General features: G+C 59.6%; 1 protein-coding gene across 6 annotated transcripts in view; it reads left to right on the forward strand.

The window, feature by feature from the left end:
• Positions 1 to 17,031, forward strand: part of ADCY7 (adenylate cyclase 7) — a 54,279-nt gene that overhangs the window by 20,071 nt on the left and 17,177 nt on the right. For all 6 annotated transcript variants that reach the window (XM_088027359.1, XM_088027362.1, XM_088027360.1 and 3 more), the window contains 7 exons: positions 8,839 to 9,273; positions 10,447 to 10,650; positions 11,725 to 11,886; positions 12,647 to 12,796; positions 13,139 to 13,287; positions 14,086 to 14,197; positions 16,862 to 16,989. In XM_088027359.1, the coding sequence (XP_087883485.1) occupies positions 9,103 to 9,273; positions 10,447 to 10,650; positions 11,725 to 11,886; positions 12,647 to 12,796; positions 13,139 to 13,287; positions 14,086 to 14,197; positions 16,862 to 16,989 (1,076 nt within the window). In that variant the 5' untranslated portion in view covers positions 8,839 to 9,102. The remainder of the gene's footprint in view (positions 1 to 8,838; positions 9,274 to 10,446; positions 10,651 to 11,724; positions 11,887 to 12,646; positions 12,797 to 13,138; positions 13,288 to 14,085; positions 14,198 to 16,861; positions 16,990 to 17,031) is intronic.

Consider the following 17,031-nt stretch of genomic DNA (forward strand, 5'->3'; position numbering starts at 1 on the left):
CAACAGTTGGACACTCAACCAACTGAGCCCCAATTAAGAACTTTTTAATTGTACCAGCTACATTATGGCAACAGAAACAAACTGAAGATTCATTCACTCCGTCAAAGCCGTTTTAGTTAGCCCTTGTCCTGGTTCAGGCATTACCTATTCCAGCCATTGCTGTTGCCATGTGGATTTTTCACAGAATACCCTGGGACAGCAGAGTTCAACCTGCCGCACCCTTTTTGACACCTGCATAGTATTCCATAGTAAGGATCTATTGTGATTTATTTCACCAGCTCCTCATGCGTAGATACATTGTCTTCTTTTGCTGTTGTAAGTAATGCTGCAATGAATAATCTTGTACATGTGTCATTTTACGTATGTGAAAGTGTTTGTAAGAGAAATTACTTGAAGGAGATTTGCTACATCAGAGGGTTGTGCGTGAGTGATTCTGTTACATCTGACTAAATTGCCCTCCCCAGAGGTTATGCTGAATCATACTCCTGCCAAGGCTAAGTGTGAATGCCTGTTTTACCAACGCCTGTAAATGCTCTATAAATACTTTGATCTTTGCCAATCGTAGAGGTAAAAATGATTTTCCGTAGTAGTTTTAATTTGCATTTCTCTTATTATAGGTGAGGTCAGCTTTCTTCTAAATGTTTAATAGCCATTTGTGTTGCCTTTATGTGCACTTTCTGTCCATAACTTCTCCCATTTTTCTATTGGGTTATTGGTCTTTTTCTTTTTGATCTGTGGGAGCTTTTTACATATGGGGGAGATTAGCTCCGTATGATAAGAGTTGCAAATATTTCCCTCATTTCTTTCTTTTTTTTTTCTAAGATTTTATTTATTTGACAGAGAGGGAGACACAGTGAGAAAAGGAACACAAGCACGGGGAGTGGGAGAGGGAGAAGCAGGCTTCCCGCCGAGCAGGGAGCCCAATGCAGGGCTCGATCCCAGGACCCTGGGATCGTGACCTGAGCCGAAGGCAGCTGCTTAACGACTGAGCCACCCAGGCGCCCCAATTTCCCTCATTTCTTATTTTTTATCTTTTGATTTTGCTCTTAATAGCTTTTACGATACAGTAGATTCTTTTTTTTTTAAAGATTTTATTTATTTATTCATGAGAGACAGAGAGAGAGAGAGAGGCTGAGGGAGAAGCAGGCTCCCAAGGAGCAGGGAGCCTGATGCGGGACTCGATCCCAGGACCCTGGGATCATGACCTGAGCCGAAGGCAGACGCTTAACCATCTGAGCCACCCAGGCGCCCCGATGCAGTAGATTCTTTAAGATGTAATTGAGTTGATCAGTCTTTTCATTGTGGCTTTTAGGTTTTGTGTTAGGTTAGCGAGGACTTAGCCGCTGCAGCATGATAGAAGAATGCTTTCGTGGTTTCTTGCTCACTCATCTTGGTGTAAATGATGAATCCCGCTTGCTCTCTCTCCTCTGGGTTTTGCTGCTTCTTTAAACAGATTGCTAGCAGAGTAGTTACATCCTTCTTGCTCCTCCAGGTCAGTGATTACTCTGGGTTATATCTGCCTGTGGGTGTGTGAAATAGATCTCTTCGCCCACCTCCCAACCCCATGCGTGCCTCCTCACCATTGGATCTACTGTCTGGCTGGGGCCCTGGGCAAAGCATGGAATCAGTGGGAAGGCCAGTGTCCTGCCATCCTGGGTGGGACTAGCACCAGGTGAGGTCCCTGAAGGCTAGCTAGACTACCCCTTTCTGTCCTTCCTTACCAAGGGGAGAGAGATCAGAAATGTGTTGAATGTGGGCATGAAAGTGTTTTCATTTTAAAGGGGGAATGTAGTGAGGGGAATGCTTAAAGGAATGAATCACTAATGGTGGAATTTCAGACAAGAGCCAGTTAATTAGCTAGTTAATAAGCACCATTGCCTGGACACCTACTGTGTGCAGACACCCAGCAGAGGTGGGGGGGCATGGAGGCCTCTGACTTCTGGGAACTTGTGCCTGGAGCATAGTTTCTTCTTGGCATCTGGCCTGGTGCCTGGCACATAGAAGGTGCTAGCGCACAGCCGTTAAAGGAATGAAGGCATGGATCTCTCTCAAGATGAATGCATGCATGCATGCATGAATGAATGAATGAATGGACAAATTTTCCCCAGGCAATCACTAACCATCATTAGAATTGGCACAGGAGATAGAGAAGTGGGTTTATTATCCCTGGCAGCTGAGCCTTGGAGGTAAGGGGTAAACGAGGTATTTGCATTTTAAAAGAGAGATGGGCTAGGCTAAGGCTGAATCCAGAGGAGAAGTGGAAGGGAAGATGTCAGGTACAAAGAATAATCCCTACCCCACCCTTAGAGCCAGCCCTCTGGGGCCGGGTGACAACACCCCGGGCTGCCCCCTTCAGCTTGTTGTCCTTTTCATTTTATGGTTCACACTCCACGCCCAGCCCAGCATCTCTGACAGAATCATTTCTTTGCAAGAGGGAAAACCCGAGGCCCAGATGGGGGCAAAGGACTTGCCCAGGGTTATCAAGCAGGTTGGTGGCAGGTCGGGATTGGGACATAGGTGCTGGACCCCAAGACTGCTGGGGAGCCTCTGGTCCGGTGTAGAGTCAGCCTGGGGTCCTGGGAGAGCATGGTGGGAAGTGGGGCTGCCTGGGGAGCTCACGTCATTAGGGAACTTTGACCTTTGCCCCTGCCTAGTGGCCTTTGTGGGCTGTCACCAGGAGGTGGCGAGATGAAGTAGAGGATTCTTGGGCGGGGTGGTGGGGGGTGTCCTGCCTGCTTCATGCTTCTGTCTCTCCCGTTTGGGCCCCATGGTTGGGCTTCCTGAGCTCTGGAAACCGCGCCTCCTTTCTGGGCTCATCTGCCATTTTGTCCCGCAAATGGCCTGTTGGCCAGCATGACCTGCACCTCACTCGTCCTGGGACTTGGGTAGCAGCAACCCCTGTTTGCTGATGAGGTGGACTGAGGCCCAGAGTGTGAGTGCCGGGAGCAGAGCCGGGTTTTTTTTACCCGCACCTCCTCCCGCCTGGCAGGCTCCCCGGGGGAGGCGGTGCGCTGCCCCAGGTGCATCCTGTTCTTCGGAGGGAGACCCTTCCCTCACGTTGGCACCTCCTTCTGCCCCTAGTGGTCTCTCCCTCCTTCTTCCGGAGCCTCCCTGCTTGCTTTCCCCTGCCTCTTCTGCCCGGTTCGGGATTCCAGCTGGTTGGCTCATCTGTGTGTCCATCCGTCCATCCGTCTATCCTTCCGTCTGTTCCACAAGCAATTGCCAGGGCTCAGCTGCAGGACACAGACACAGATCCTTCCCCAGCTGTTTGGTGCGGCAGGTGCTGGGATGTGTGACACAAGGGACCATGGACCAGGGTGTGGGCAGGCCTCCCCAGCTGGGGAGGGACCAGCGTGGGGACGGAGGTCGGGCCCTGCACGGGCAGAGGTGTGGAGAGGCCCGAGGCCGCTGGGCTCTGGGGACCCAAGAGGCTGGTGTGAAGGGCAGTAAGACTGAAAGCCCTGGGTCCCACAAGGTTTCTTTGGGCCAGGACTGGGCTGAGCAGAGCAGCCTCGGGCTCTCCCTCGCAAAACTGTGGGTCTCCTCAAGGAGACGCCTTAACACGAGACCCCCTCAGTCAACAAAGGTCTTGCTTGCCACCCAGCCCGTGGAGGGAGCCGGGTGCGGGGCCAGCCCAGGAGGCCGAGACTGGTGGGTGCTGGGCTGCAGGAGCATGGTCCCCAGGCGGGCTCGGGAGGGGGGCCTCTCCTCAGGCCTGCCTGCCCCTCCCACACGCCCCAAAGCCCCACTTCCTCTTTTTGAGGCCACCACCAGGCCCCGTGCAGCTCTGGGGCCTGCCGGGCTGGGCCAGAGGAAGCCAGGCTGGGATTCCTGCCAGTGCTGCTTGGGTGAGGAAGTGGGTGTCTTCTCTGTGTCTGGGAAAGCTGGGGGTGGTCTAAAACTCCCCACAGGGGGTGGTAGTGCTGGGGTGCTGCTGGATCAGCCACTTCTGCTGGGGAAGGGTTTCCTGAGCACCCCTAAGGGCCTGGTCCTGCCCTCATAATTTGAGGTCCCAGCTCCCTATTTCCAGCAGCTCTCTGGCTGAGGAACCCAGACCCCGCCAGTCAGTGTTTGGCAAGGAGACCACAGTCCTGAGTTGCAGGGAAGGGAGGAGAGAGAGAGAGAGAGAGAGAGAGAGAGAGTATGTGTGTAGAGCTCAGAGGGCTGCCTGGAGGAGGTGGTGCTTCTGGATCTTGCTGGCTCAGAGCAGGCTTCCTGACATGGCTGTCTGACCTTGCTTCTGGGAGGCAGAGGGAGGTACCTTGAAGGAGTCCTCTTTGCTTCTCACCCTCTATCCTAGGCCTTGAGAGGGGAGGGCAGAGAGGGGTTGGCATTTGGAGATGTTATGGACTCTGCAGATGTTAGCACCATGAGGGCGTTGAGCAGGATGCAAGGGGGTGACCTGTGTTCACATCCTGGCTCTCTTTTGCTAGCTGTGTGACCTCAGGAAAATGACTGAACCTCTCTGTGTCCCCACATCCATAAAAGGCAAACCGCAGTCTTACTCCCCTGCAGGGCCGATGTGCAGAGTTAGAGCCCCTTGGGCACGCGGTAAGCACTCACTAGATTCTGTTCATGGCATCGTCTGCCCCGTGCTGGCCTGGGACATGGGTTGCAGGAGTACAGAGCCCACCAGGAGGGATCCCCTTGGCCTCCATTTCTACCTGAGCATGCCGCTGGGCTCCCTCATTCCTCCTGTAGGGGGGAATCTCTGGAGGCCACTGGAGAAGATGTGGGGAGTCCCCTTGCCCCCGCCTTCTGCTGCCCCAGGTCCTGTGCAGGGTGGCTGGCCCCGGGCTGTGGAGTTTGGGACGAGATGACAGAAGTATGAGAGAGGGGGGTTCCCCTCTTTGGCCCAGCCCCCTTCCAGGAGGCCTTAGCCAGGACCAGCCTTGTCTGCAGGGACCTACTCTCACCTCTGAGCTAAGTGGGACTCTGTCTCCTGCCCCTGGATGGACCCCGACCCTGGACTCTGTCCCCTGACCTTCCTGGATACGGTAAACTGGGGTGACATGGACCTTGGCACTGTTGGTTGCGAGTGACAAAACTCACACTGGCTTCAGCCAGAAGAGGCATGATTGTTCGGTGCCATTACGTTATCTGGAGGTTGCTTGAACTTCAGGCAGAGCTGGATCCAGGCGTTCGGGGCGGGGGGGTATTTTCAAGCCTGTGTCTCTCCAGTTTCCCGTGTTGGCTCATTCTCCGTGGGCTGTCTCTTATGGTGGCTTTGAGCGGCTGCGTGCTGCTGTAGGTCAGCAGCAGAAGACAGTGTCTCTTTGCTGTGGGTCAGCAGAAGTCCCAAAGAGGGTTCTCACTGAGAGGATTTTGGTCACACGACCGTCCCTAAACCAGTCACTGGGCCTTGAGAGGGACAGTGGTGATGAGCCAGCCTGGGTCACGCAGCCCCTGCCCCAGGGGACCGACCATGGGAGAGAAAGTCCCAGCAGAAGTAGAAGTAACATCCCCCTCCCACCTGGACCCTTGGGGGTTCCCCTCCACTGTAAAATGGGGCTGCTTGCCCCGCTCCCCCACCAGAGTGATCGTGAGGTGTGAATGCCACCAGTGAGTGACCCCTGGGCTCCACTTCCTCCAGGTGAAGGGGCCTCGACTGTCCCAAGTGCATGTCTCTGCCGTCGCTGTCTTGGGACTTCAGACAGAACCAGTGGGGTGGGGGTGAGGGAGAGACAGGGAGGTAGGGCTTCGCTTGACCTGAGGTGGGACTTACAGCCAGGAGGAGGGCCCACTCATGGAGAAGACCGTCCTGAGAGCTGATGAGCTCCCCGTCACCGAGGTGGGCAAGCCGAGGCTGCGGGGTCATTTGTTGGACATGTGGCGAAGGAGTTCCTTCATCCGGGGCCTTCACCTATGGCCTCCCTGCCCTCTGCCACCTGCCCTGAATCCCAGCCCTCCCAGTCTCCAGCGGTGTCAGCGGCCAGTCGAGGAACCGGTGATTGGGCAGAGGGGCCTCGAAGCCTTCCCTGACAGGGGGGGCTCCGTGTCTGGTGTTGGGCGGGTTGCTGCGAGGGAGGCGTGGGCCTGTGGAGATGCCACGGGGGGCTCGCCGACCATCTCTCCAGGAGCGACAAACGCACCTTTCCTCCCAGCCCTGCCCCGCCCTGCTGACCCAGGAGCGGGACCACGTCCCTGCATGGGCCGAGGTCCCTGTGCCCAGGGCTGTCTATTGGCCACGTTCTCTCCCACCTGCCGTTGCCCAGGAAGTGGCCTAATTAGATCCCTGAGAGCAGTGTTTACCAGGCCTGGGTCCCACGGGCCCCCGGGAACCTTCCAACTGCTCCTTCTCTCTCCACGCCTGCCTCAGCCTGGCTGCGTGCGCCTGGAGGGGCAGGTCAGTTCTGGGGTGTCCTGGCCGCCCCCGGCTCTGGTCTGCGGGCTTTGCCTGGGCGGGGGTGGAGAGAGCCCCTAGGCGGGTAGTTGTTATTGTCCCGGGCCCTCGGTGTTTGGGGTTTCTGGGCCTGGCAGTCGGGTCCCGTCGCACTGGACTTTGGCAGCAGGCCAGAGGGCCAGGACGTGCTGTGTGTACTTGTGGCAAGTGGTTCTGTCCCTGGGAGCTGCCCCTGCTAGCGGGAGCTCACTCGGGAAGCCTCTCTCGGTTCGGCGAGACCGCGGGGCCGGCCAGGAGCCCGGGCTTGGGAGCTGGCAGACCCGGGTGTGGAGCCCAGCGCTTCCCCCAAGCAGCTCCGGCTGTGTGCTCTTAGGCAAGCCACGCGGCCTCTCTGGGCTCGGCTCTGCATCTGTAAAACGGCTGTTCTGAAGATGAGAGCAGATATGTGTGTGGGGGCGCGTGGCGTGACGGTGTTGATGGTAAAGAGCTGGTTTTGGGGGCGCCCCTGCGCTGGGGGCTTCTCAGGGCAGGGAGCCGCTCTTGTTTTGTAAACCCTACAACCCAGGGCTAGGCGTATGTGGTTAGTAGTCGGAACATGCCTCTTGTGGAATCAAGACTGGTTAGTTCAAAGTTAGAGGTTGCGAATGAGTGGCCGCACAACTCATGTTTTGGAATCGGCTGCCGGCATTGGATAAGTTGGTGTTTCCCGTCGAAACCAGCTCTGCAGGTTGTCCAGGGTTCGGGCACTTGGGTAGCCCTGGGCCCAGCCCCCGCAGAGCTGCCTGCCTTCCACGGGTGCCAAGGCTTGTGGACACCTGCCGGGCCCAGAGCCGCGGAGGCGTCCAGGACCTCCGGCAAACGGCCTCCCCGCCAAGCCCCCAATATGGGGTTTTTCCAATTCGTTCCTGGAATTTGTGGAATAGATGCTCCCGGAGGGATCCGTGCCCGAGGTGGCTTGTGGATCTAAGGTGGGCGCTCACTGGGGGGCCTCACTCGGACTCTGGGTGCCCTGCTCTTCTGCCGCTGGGTGCTCCGGGCTGCCTTCCCTCACAGCTTCTGCCGGTGCCGTTCAGGCCCGTCGTGACTGCCCTGGGCCTTCCCACCTCTTACGGCCTCCCTGCCCTCTGCCACCTGCCCTGTCCCCGTTCCAGGCTCTGAGGCGGGCCTGGACTCCCACCCCCAGGCCTCAATCGCTGCACATAGGGATTGTACATTTTCCGGTAACTTTCTCTTTGGGGGGACGGGAGCTCCGTGGGGAGACAGAGCTGGCCTGGCGCACAGGCACAATGACAGGCCTTTTGGAATACATGAATGAGCCGATGGACGAACGGTGCTGGGGAAAGGGGAAGCACATGTGGGCTGAGCACTGCAAGCCTGGCACCCGTGCCCAGCTTGTCACATGCGGTCCACTCTGCTTCCGTCTCTGAGGTTCGGGTTCCATTTCTACGAGGTGGAGCTTGCAAACTTCCTACGTTCTTGTCAGTGGAAATTTTAAAAAATGCATTTCCAAAATGCAGTCTTACGAGGAAGCTTAACATAACACAAATGCAAGGGTGATACTCTGGGTGTCCTGGGCATGGGGGTCTGAGGTACAAAACTCACCGGAGAGCCCCAGTCACTAGAGAGCGTGACCTTTGCGCAAGGACCGTCAGAACAGGAGAAAGCCTGCAAACAGAGCCCATGCGTACGGTCACCTGACTTTACACAGAGGTGGCTTCACTGAACTTTTTTTTTTTTTTAAGATTTTATCTATTTATTCGACAGAGAGAGAGACAGCACAAGCAGGCAGAGTGGCAGGCAGAGGGGGAGGGAGAAGCAGGCTCTCCGCCGAGCAGGGAGCCCAATGCGGGGCTCGATCCCAGGACCCTGGGATCATGACCTGAGCCGAAGGCAGATGCTTAACGACTGAGCCACCCAGGCGCACCTTTACTGAACTTCTTGAGGAAGGAATGGTGGCTTCACTGGAGGCCGCTGGGGTAGTTAGAGACCCACGTGGAAGGAAGGCATGAAGGCTGATCCCTGCCTCACGCCATACACAGAGATTCCCTGGGATGGATCAGAGATCTCTTTGTGAAAGCAACACCATCTAACCTGTAGAGCAGTGCTGTCCGGCAGAAGGTTCTGGATGATAGAAATGCTCGCTATCTCTGCTGCCTGGTACAAGAGCCTTGAGCCGCGTGTGGCTTCTGAGCCCTTGAAGTGAATGGGACCAGTGTGACTGCTGGTCTGAATTTTAATTTTTATTTTTAGTCTAGCTAAGTGTAACTTTTCACAGTCACGTGTGGCTAGTGGCTGCTGTCGGGGACAGTGCAGTTCTAGGAAACCCAGCAGACGAGCTTTGCGGGCAAAGCTTCAGATAGGACCTAAAAGTTCGGTTTGGGTTCAGGTTCGTAGATGAGACCCAGATAAGGCCTGGCCCTGCTCTCCCCTGCCGCCCATCCTTCCCTCGCTCGCCCTGTCCAGGTCAAACCCGGACCTGCTTTGTGTCTCTGCAGAGCTGAGGACCCCGTGCGTCTGATCGGCCCGGCCCGGGCGCAGAGGAAGAGTCTGGCGGTGCCGTGACCAGGCCTGGCCGTGGAGGAGCGGGGTGGGCCCCACGCTGCCCGTGGGGCTGCAGGCCCCCAGGGCCCCTCCCCAGCCCCGCCTGCCAGGCTCCCTGCGGCCAGAGGCCTAGGCCGGCCAGCTGTCGGTGAACGGATGCGCCCCGGGCCACGGGCTCTCCCGAGTGGGCTGCCGGGCCGGGGTGCCGCGGGGGGACAATGCCGGCCAAGGGGCGCTATTTCCTCAACGGGGGCGCAGAGGGCCCGGACCAGACAGCACTCTACGAGAAGTACCGCCTCACCAGCCAGCACGGGCCACTGCTGCTCACGCTCCTGCTGGTGGCCGTCACTGCCTGCGTCGCCCTCATTGTCATCACCTTCATCTGCGGGGTGAGTGGGGCGGCCCGCGGGTGGCTGGGCGCTCGGCTCTGCTGCTCGGTGCTCACGGGGCCGCTCTCTGCCCGCCGTCCGTGCCTGTCGGGGCCTCTGGAGCGCAGTTAGGCCCCAAAGGGCAGGTTTCTTGATTTCATTTTCAAGTCTTGGGGTGGTTTTAGAGATTACATTAATTTGGCCCAGGTAATTACCCTCCGTTTTCTCCAAAACAAACTCGGATTCTGCTGAAGACTGAGGGCAGGGATGGCTCCCGTTCCCGGTGCTCCTCCTCCTAGAGCCCGGCTGTTGCCCCAGGGGCCTTCTCAACCCCCCGCTCTCCAGGCAGGTACCACTAACATCACCCGTGACCTCGGCCTCGGCCCGCCACGGCCACTGCCTCGGTGTGGCTACTGAGTGCCGGACACATGGCAAGTATGACGGAGGAGCTGGATTTTTAATTAACATAAGATTAATCTCGAATAGGCACACGTGGCTAGTAGCTACTCTGTGGAAGAGCAGAGTTCTAGAAGACCTCCGAGACTCCCAGGAATTAGCAGGGTGAGGTGTGTAGAGTGGTCGGCACTCAGTAGGGGCTCTGTCCGTGCTGCCTGGATCTGCGTGCCTGTAAAGCACAGGACATTCGTTCCAGCAAATGGTTCCTGAGTGCCTACTATGTGCCGGCCCCCAGATCAGCCTCTGTGCCCACGGAGCTTCAGGGTACAGGGGGAGACCCTGCTGACCCAGCTGTGACTTGCCTTTCCTGGTTGCCACCTCCCAGTGTCACACCTCTGTACCTTTGCTCCAGCTTGTCCCCTTGTGTGGGATGCCTTGGGTCAGCGTCTCCTCCTTTCCCCAGCTGAGCTCCTGTGCTGTCCCCCTCTGGGCACGCACAGAGCACCCTGCAAGCAGAGGAGCCCCGACGGGGAGGGCTCGGAGTGGTAGCATCTCAGGGCTGCGCGGTGACTGGGGGAAGGTGGTGGTGAAGGCAGCCCTAGCCAAGACAGCGCACAGTCTGAAGGGAAGGCAGAGCTTGGTGCCCAGAGGGAGCACAAACACCAGCCACGTGGAGGAGAGCACAGGTGACATTGCTCAGGGCAGGCTGGACAGGAGAGCGTGGCAGGCTTCCTGGAGGGGACGGTGCATCTCCCTGGGGAAAGCTGTGGCATTTCTGTGTATGTGTGCCCTGCCCAGGACCCCTCCAGACACCAGACTGTCCTGGGGATGGCCTTCTTCACGCTTGCTGTGTTTGTGGCTCTCTACGTGCTGGTGTATGTTGAGTGCCTCATCCGGCGGTGGCTCAGGGCCTTGGCGCTGCTCATCTGGGTCTGCCTAATGATGCTGGGCTACACGCTGGTGTTCGACTCGTGGATGAAGGCGGCCCCTATCTGGGCACAGGTAAACCCTGGCGTCCCCGGGGGGGGGGGTGCTGGATGCCACCAGCCAGCTGTGCACCCAGCAACTCCTGCCCTCGCTGGGCATCAGGTCCCTTCTGGAGACAGGGCCTGCATCTGGTGTGCTGGCCTGGGGCCTTCTTCCTCCTATGGACTGTGGTTCTGCGACAGAGGGCGGGCCCTGGGCTGATTTTGTCCCCTCCGCTGCCCGAGCTGAGGAGCTGGATGAACTGGGAGGAGCGTCCCTGTGGATGTCTGGCTGGAGCATCATAGGGGGACCCTTGTTTGGTTGGAAATGACACAACTCCACCTCAGAGACAAAAAGGCATAAATTGGCCCATGTGCCAGGCGTGGCTGGGGGGGCCAGTCCTGGGGCTCTGGCAGGATGGCCAGGTCCCGATTGCCCTCTGCTCTGTTTTCCTGCGTCATGTCATTCCAGCAGGCCGTCCCCAGGTCGGGCACGGATGCTGCCCAGGCTCCAGGCTGCACTCCCACCAGCTTGTCTCCGCCCCCACCCCCCCGCAGCTGAAAGAGAGAGCCCCTTCTCAACCAGCTTGAGTCACACCGGCCTGGCTGGTCACTGTCGCCTCTGGTGGGCTGGGGTGGGCTGAGGCACAGGGAAGCCAGGCGGACTGGGGGCGGTGGGCGGGGCCGCGCTGCTGGAGGCGGCAGGTGAGCGGGCGGCCCCAGCCTTCCAGCAGAGGGAGAGTCCCAGCAGTGGGCGCCAGGCGGGCACGCCCTAGGCCATGAGGGCCTGGAGTCTCGTTCCTGGGGAGGCCTGGCCTTGGCCCCAGATCATAAATCAGCTCGTAGGAAATGATGGATAATGTTGGCTGGGTCTGACCCAGACGCGGAGTTTGGCTTTTTCTTGTTCTGCTGTGTTTGTCACTGTCCCCCACCCCAACATGGGAAAGGAAGGGGCCGCCCTGGGGGCAGGGGGCTCAGGATTCAGGTTTCTGGGGCTATCCCAACAAGACAAGCGGCTGTGGGGGCCCCGATGTCAGCTCCGTCTGGGGCTGGGTCCTGGGGTGGGGGCAGCGTGGCCAGTCCCCGAGCCTCCCCGATGCCCTGCCCCCAGGTGCCCTTCCTCCTGTTCATCGTCTTTGTGGTGTACACACTGCTGCCCTTCAGCATGCAGGGGGCCATCGTGGCGGGGGTAATCTCCAGCATCTCCCACCTCCTGGTGCTTGGAGCCCTGAAGGAGGCCTTCACAAAGCCCAGCATCCAGGTGGGACTGCAGGTGAGGTGCGCACAGGGGTCTGGGGGCGGGGCAACGAAGGCCCCTGGGCAGGGGCTGTGGTTTGGGCCTGAGGATGGCAGAGATGGGTGTAGGTGAGTTGGTCCTGAGGCCTCAGCGCCTCCCAGTGGGTAGGGAAGCCGGCCCCCAGGCTGGGGACATGCCCTGCAGCCTTTCTCGGTTGGCGTGTGGTGCCCCAGATGCTCCGGCCCTCCTCCCCAGGTCCAACGCACTGCTGTGAGGGTGCGTCTGCCCTGCAGAACCCCGTCCCGACATGGCTGGGGAGTATCCCTGGGCACCCCGTCTTGTCTCTGCATTGAGTGACTGAGACATGCACAATTCGTGGTGGTCTGCAGATGGGGTTTCCTCCGACCTGGCCTTGCGGCGGTTCTGGAAAATAGAACCCAGAGCTCTGGGCACTCATCGGGGTGCCATGCCTTCTGTGACTGTCCTCGAGCCCCCCCCCCCCACCTTGGGCTCTGGGCTCTGTGATGTGATGCACTTCTGCTTCCCTGGTCTCTGGGGGCCCCAGCTCTCTGGCTGCAGAGAAGGGCCTGAGACCTGGTCTTAGAGTCATGGTGACTCTAGGGGACCAGCGCCCATCTGGGCTCCTGTTTCCCTGCCTGCCTACGAAGGGTGCCAGCCTGAGCGGGCGGGAGGTCAGAGAATGGGGACGGGGTGCCACCACCAGCCCGCCGAGGGCGCTGGTACCCCGGGGCGCAGGCCAGGCTGAATGTTGAGCCCACGCTCGCCTCGCCCCCAGCTGCTGGCCAATGCGGTCATCTTCCTGTGCGGGAACCTCACGGGCGCCTTCCACAAGCACCAGATGCAGGACGCCTCCCGAGAGCTCTTCACTTACACCGTGAAGTGCATCCAGATCCGGCGTAAGCTGCGCATCGAAAAGCGCCAGCAGGTGTGGATGCCGCCTCCCCCTGGAGCCCGAGCCTGGCCCTGCCCGGCTCTCCCGGGCCCCATGCCCTGCGTCCTTTCTCTTTGCACTTCAGACGCTCACTGAACAGTGTGTACCTGGGGCGCAGGGTGGACACCTGTGCCGGCCTCACCGCAGGGGCTGCAGGGGACACGGGAGGCCGGGGGCTGGGCTGGCTTGGGGCCAGGACGCAGGCCGGTGGAGGTGGAGGGGGCCGTGGGCAGAGCAGCCAGGGCCATAGGGAAAACCGAGGCCAGGTTGCCGAGCCTGGGGCCTGACGTCCCCCTGCCTGTCCCCGCCCCCCCCCCCTTGCTCCCCGGGGCCCAGGAGAACCTGCTGCTGTCGGTGCTGCCGGCCCACATCTCCATGGGCATGAAGCTCGCCATCATCGAGCGGCTCAAGGAGCGCGGGGACCGCCGCTACATGCCCGACAACAACTTTCACAGCCTGTACGTCAAGCGGCACCAGAACGTCAGGTGGGTGGCCGGCTGGGCCTGTGCGCGGGGTCCCCCGGGGGGCTGGCCTCAGTCTCCCCGTTTGTTTCCCCGGGGGGGTGGGATCAGATCAGATTGGTGTCGGGGGAGATCCGGTAGCCACCTGCAGTTGTAAAACTCTGTGCCTAAGTAGGACTTCGGGGAAGAAAGGGGTCCTTTCAGGTGATTCTCAAGGGGGCACAGGCCCCCCAAAAGAGGTGACATCTCCCAGTCCTTGGGGGATTCGAAGGGGCTACAACGTCTTACCCGAAGGCACCAGCCTCAGTGAACCGAAGGTGTGGGTGCCGTGAGCTGGTTGGTCTGGAGCTCACGGACTCTGGAGCTGGGAGATCTGGGCATGCTGCCGCTCTGGTTTCCAGCAGCCTCAGCCCGAGCCTCAGTTTGCTCATCTGTGGGATGGGAGTCCTCCTAGGGTAGTGTGCGTGTAAAGTGTCGGGCGTGGAGCTCAGCCCAGGGGAGCGTGGAGTCACATCTCACCACGGGGTTTAGTTCTGAAGGCGTGAGGAGGGAGAAGGACGTTCTGAGGTGCCACCATGCCGCGGTCAGCAGTGATGGGGGGCCTGGGGGGTGGCAGCTCTCAAGGGCTCTGCAACTCCGGGCTGCTGCCTTTGGCCATAATGCCAAGCCTCTGGAACGTTCATTCATCCTTACGGCCCGGAGCTTCTGTCCCATCCCTCTGGAGGCTGAGGAGTGGCTGGGGTGACTGGGGTCAGGGCTGGCGGGCGCTCAGGGACTACCAGGGGCCTGGCACTGACCCCCACCCCCTGCCCCTCCCCCCAGCATCCTCTATGCCGACATCGTAGGCTTCACGCGGCTGGCCAGCGACTGCTCCCCCAAAGAGTTGGTGGTGGTGCTGAACGAACTCTTCGGCAAGTTTGACCAGATCGCCAAGGTGAGCCCGCAGGCCTTTGTGCCAGCCCCTTGTCCCCCCGGGGTGGCCTGTGCCCAGTGCTGTGCCGAGATTGGCGTGCAGAGGCCCCGGCTGAACTTTAGCACTCAGTCAGCAACCGCTTGTGAGCGTTCCACGGTGGCGGTGGGGTTGTGGGGTGGCCGCGGCGGCCAGGACCCTGTCCCCAGAGAGTGAGGCCGGTAGGGAGACTGCCAGTACGTGCGGGGGCACGCACAGGGGCTCGGGCGCTCAGGGGGTGCTCAGGAAGGCTGCCTGGAGGAGGAGATGCCTCCATCTCAGTGCTGGGCCTTGCCCCCAGTCTGCCTCCCGACAATGTCTCTGGTGAACCATGCGTGCACATTAAAGTTTGAGAAACCTAGAAAGAGACGCTGAAGAGGAAAAGGAGCAGTTCTGGGCAGAGGGAAGAGCGTGTGCAAAAGGCTGGAGGAGAAAGAAGCCTCTGGGGGCCCTTGGAATGGACGTGGCCTGGTGTGACTGGGTGGAGTATGAGGGGATCGAGTTGCCAGAGGCAGATGTGTAAGGATTTAGGGCTGAGGTGAGGAGGACTTGACGTGAGGACACTGGGGAACGTGGCAGGTACTGAGCAGGGGAGGGTATGGGGTGAGGAGGGCCTCCCAGGTACAGCTGAGCAGGGAGAGGTCTGGAGACGGGCAGGGCTGATCTCACTGTTTGTCTTCATGGGTGGCATGGAGCCTGGGGGTGGGGGTGGGGGTTGTGGGCATGTGCGCGCGCGTGTGTGTGTACATGTGTGCATGCACGCACTCATTCATTAACTCCTCAAATGGTCCTGAGACCTGCCACGTGGCAGCCTTGAGCTCCTGTGGCCTTGGGCCTGCCCTCCGATTGCTCCCGGCCTGTATGCTCTGAGCTTTGAAGAGGGGGTGTAGGGGGCTGGGGGGCCTGGGGAGCACCTGGCCCAGCTTCCGGGGAAGACAGGCTTAGTGGTGGCCATTAAGCAGAGACCCGAGTGTTAAGATTTAAGGCCGTGGCTATCTGTGCTGGCAGCACATTCGAATCATGTAGAGAGCGTCAGTAAAAGCCAACACCTGTGCCCGCGCCTGGGCGAGTTCCGAAGCATCCCCTGGGAGCCTCCACGTGCAGAGAATCAATGGTCTGGGCCTTGGTGGGAAGCAAGTTTGGGCCCCACCCTAGGAAGACCTTCTCGTGGTCAGAGCCGCTCTGTTCTAGGAGGGACTGCTTCACCAGGAGTGGCCTCCCTCTTAGGGGAAGACCACCGCAGGGCGGTGACCAAACTTCAGGCCAGGGGTGCCCCGGAGCACTGTCCCTCAGGGTATTGTGGACCGAGTGATTCGGAGGGCCTGTCTAGTCTGGAGCCTTCCTTCAGGAGCCTCCTTCCTTCATGACATCTCTTAAACAAGCAGGTGGGGGTTCCCAGTAGCTGGGCCGTATGTGGGCTAGGGGCCTGGGCTTCCGGTCGCACATGGCCCTTTCCCTGCCACAGCCCAGGGACCTGCCCTTTACCTCTTGGACGCAGCTCTCCCTCTGTGGCGGGTGCAGGAGGCAGGCCCTTTGTACCGATGGGGAGAGGGAGGCCTTCTACCTGCCTGCTAAGGCCCCCGTGAGGGCTGCAGCTGGGCCTGGGGAGCCTGGGAAGTGGGCCTGGAGCCAGCATGTAGCCCCTTCTTCAGAGTCTCTAAATCCCCACCCCAAGCCTTGGTATGTGTGGCCACCTTGGCCAAGAGCTGACGGAGGGCCTGGTGGTCACAGTAGTACCTCAGATGGAACCTCAGACAGCCTGCTGGGCCCCCCATCTCCTCAGGGGCATTTTCCTATGTGGCCCCAGCCTCAGCGTTCACTTCCATCTTCCTGTCCTCTCCCCACTCCCAGGACCCAGCTGGTTTGCATCCCTGGCCGCCTAGCCATCTCTCAGGTTACCTTGACACCTGCTGGCCCCTTGGCTTGTGGCACCTGCCACCTGTCTTCATGTCCTCTACTTCCTCCACTTCAGCCGCACGGGCTGTTTTGCTGGCTACTCAAACAGCTTTCCGCCTGCAGGGCCTTTGCACATGCCGCGTCTTTCATCTGCCTGGAATGCTCTCCTTCACATACTGTCGTGGTTTGTTCCCTCGGTTCCTTTGGGTCTTTCCCAAATGTTACCTTTTCTGGGAGGCCTTCTCCGGCCTCCTGGAGCTTCCTCTCCCCTCCCGCCCCTCATTTTCCTCCTTAGCACTTATCACTACCGGGTGTCTGTGGATTTTCTGTGTCTAGGTTAGTGTCGAACTGCCACCGGCGTGTGAGCCGCACGTTGTAGGGAGTTTTGTCTGTTTTGTTCACTGCCGTGTGCCAGTGTCTGGGGCTCGGCCGGGGGCTCGGTACACATTCCAACATTGCAAGACTGCATGAAGCGAAGAGAGTGTCTCCCCCAGAGGCACACTCCGGCGGCCATCCTTAGTAACACTTGCTCTCACCCCTGATGTTTGCTTAGGGGGTCCTCCTGGAGAGTCCTCTGTGTCCCCAGTGCTTTTGCCAGGCCTGGAAGCAGCTCCTGGTGGCTGGTCCCCCAGAGGAAGCTCTGGCCAGGAAGGAGTCTGGCTCCCTCCGAAGGGTGTGGGGAGGTGGCTGGCATGCGTGGGCCCCGGCTTTTAGCCGCCTGCCGACCAGGCCCCTGCTTGCCTTGCCCTGCAGGCCAATGAGTGTATGCGGATCAAGATCCTCGGGGACTGCTACTACTGCGTGTCGGGTCTGCCCGTATCCCTGCCCACCCATGCCCGGAACTGCGTGAAGATGGGGCTGGACATGTGTGAGGCCATTAAGTAGGTATCCTGGGCAGGCCCGGGCACTGGGTCCTGTCCCCA

This window comes from Eumetopias jubatus, unplaced genomic scaffold (genome assembly GCF_037043125.1).
Source record: "Eumetopias jubatus isolate StellerSeaLion01/CBP00866 unplaced genomic scaffold, mEumJub1_p1.0 scaffold_10, whole genome shotgun sequence".
Lineage (NCBI taxonomy): Eukaryota > Metazoa > Chordata > Mammalia > Carnivora > Otariidae > Eumetopias > Eumetopias jubatus.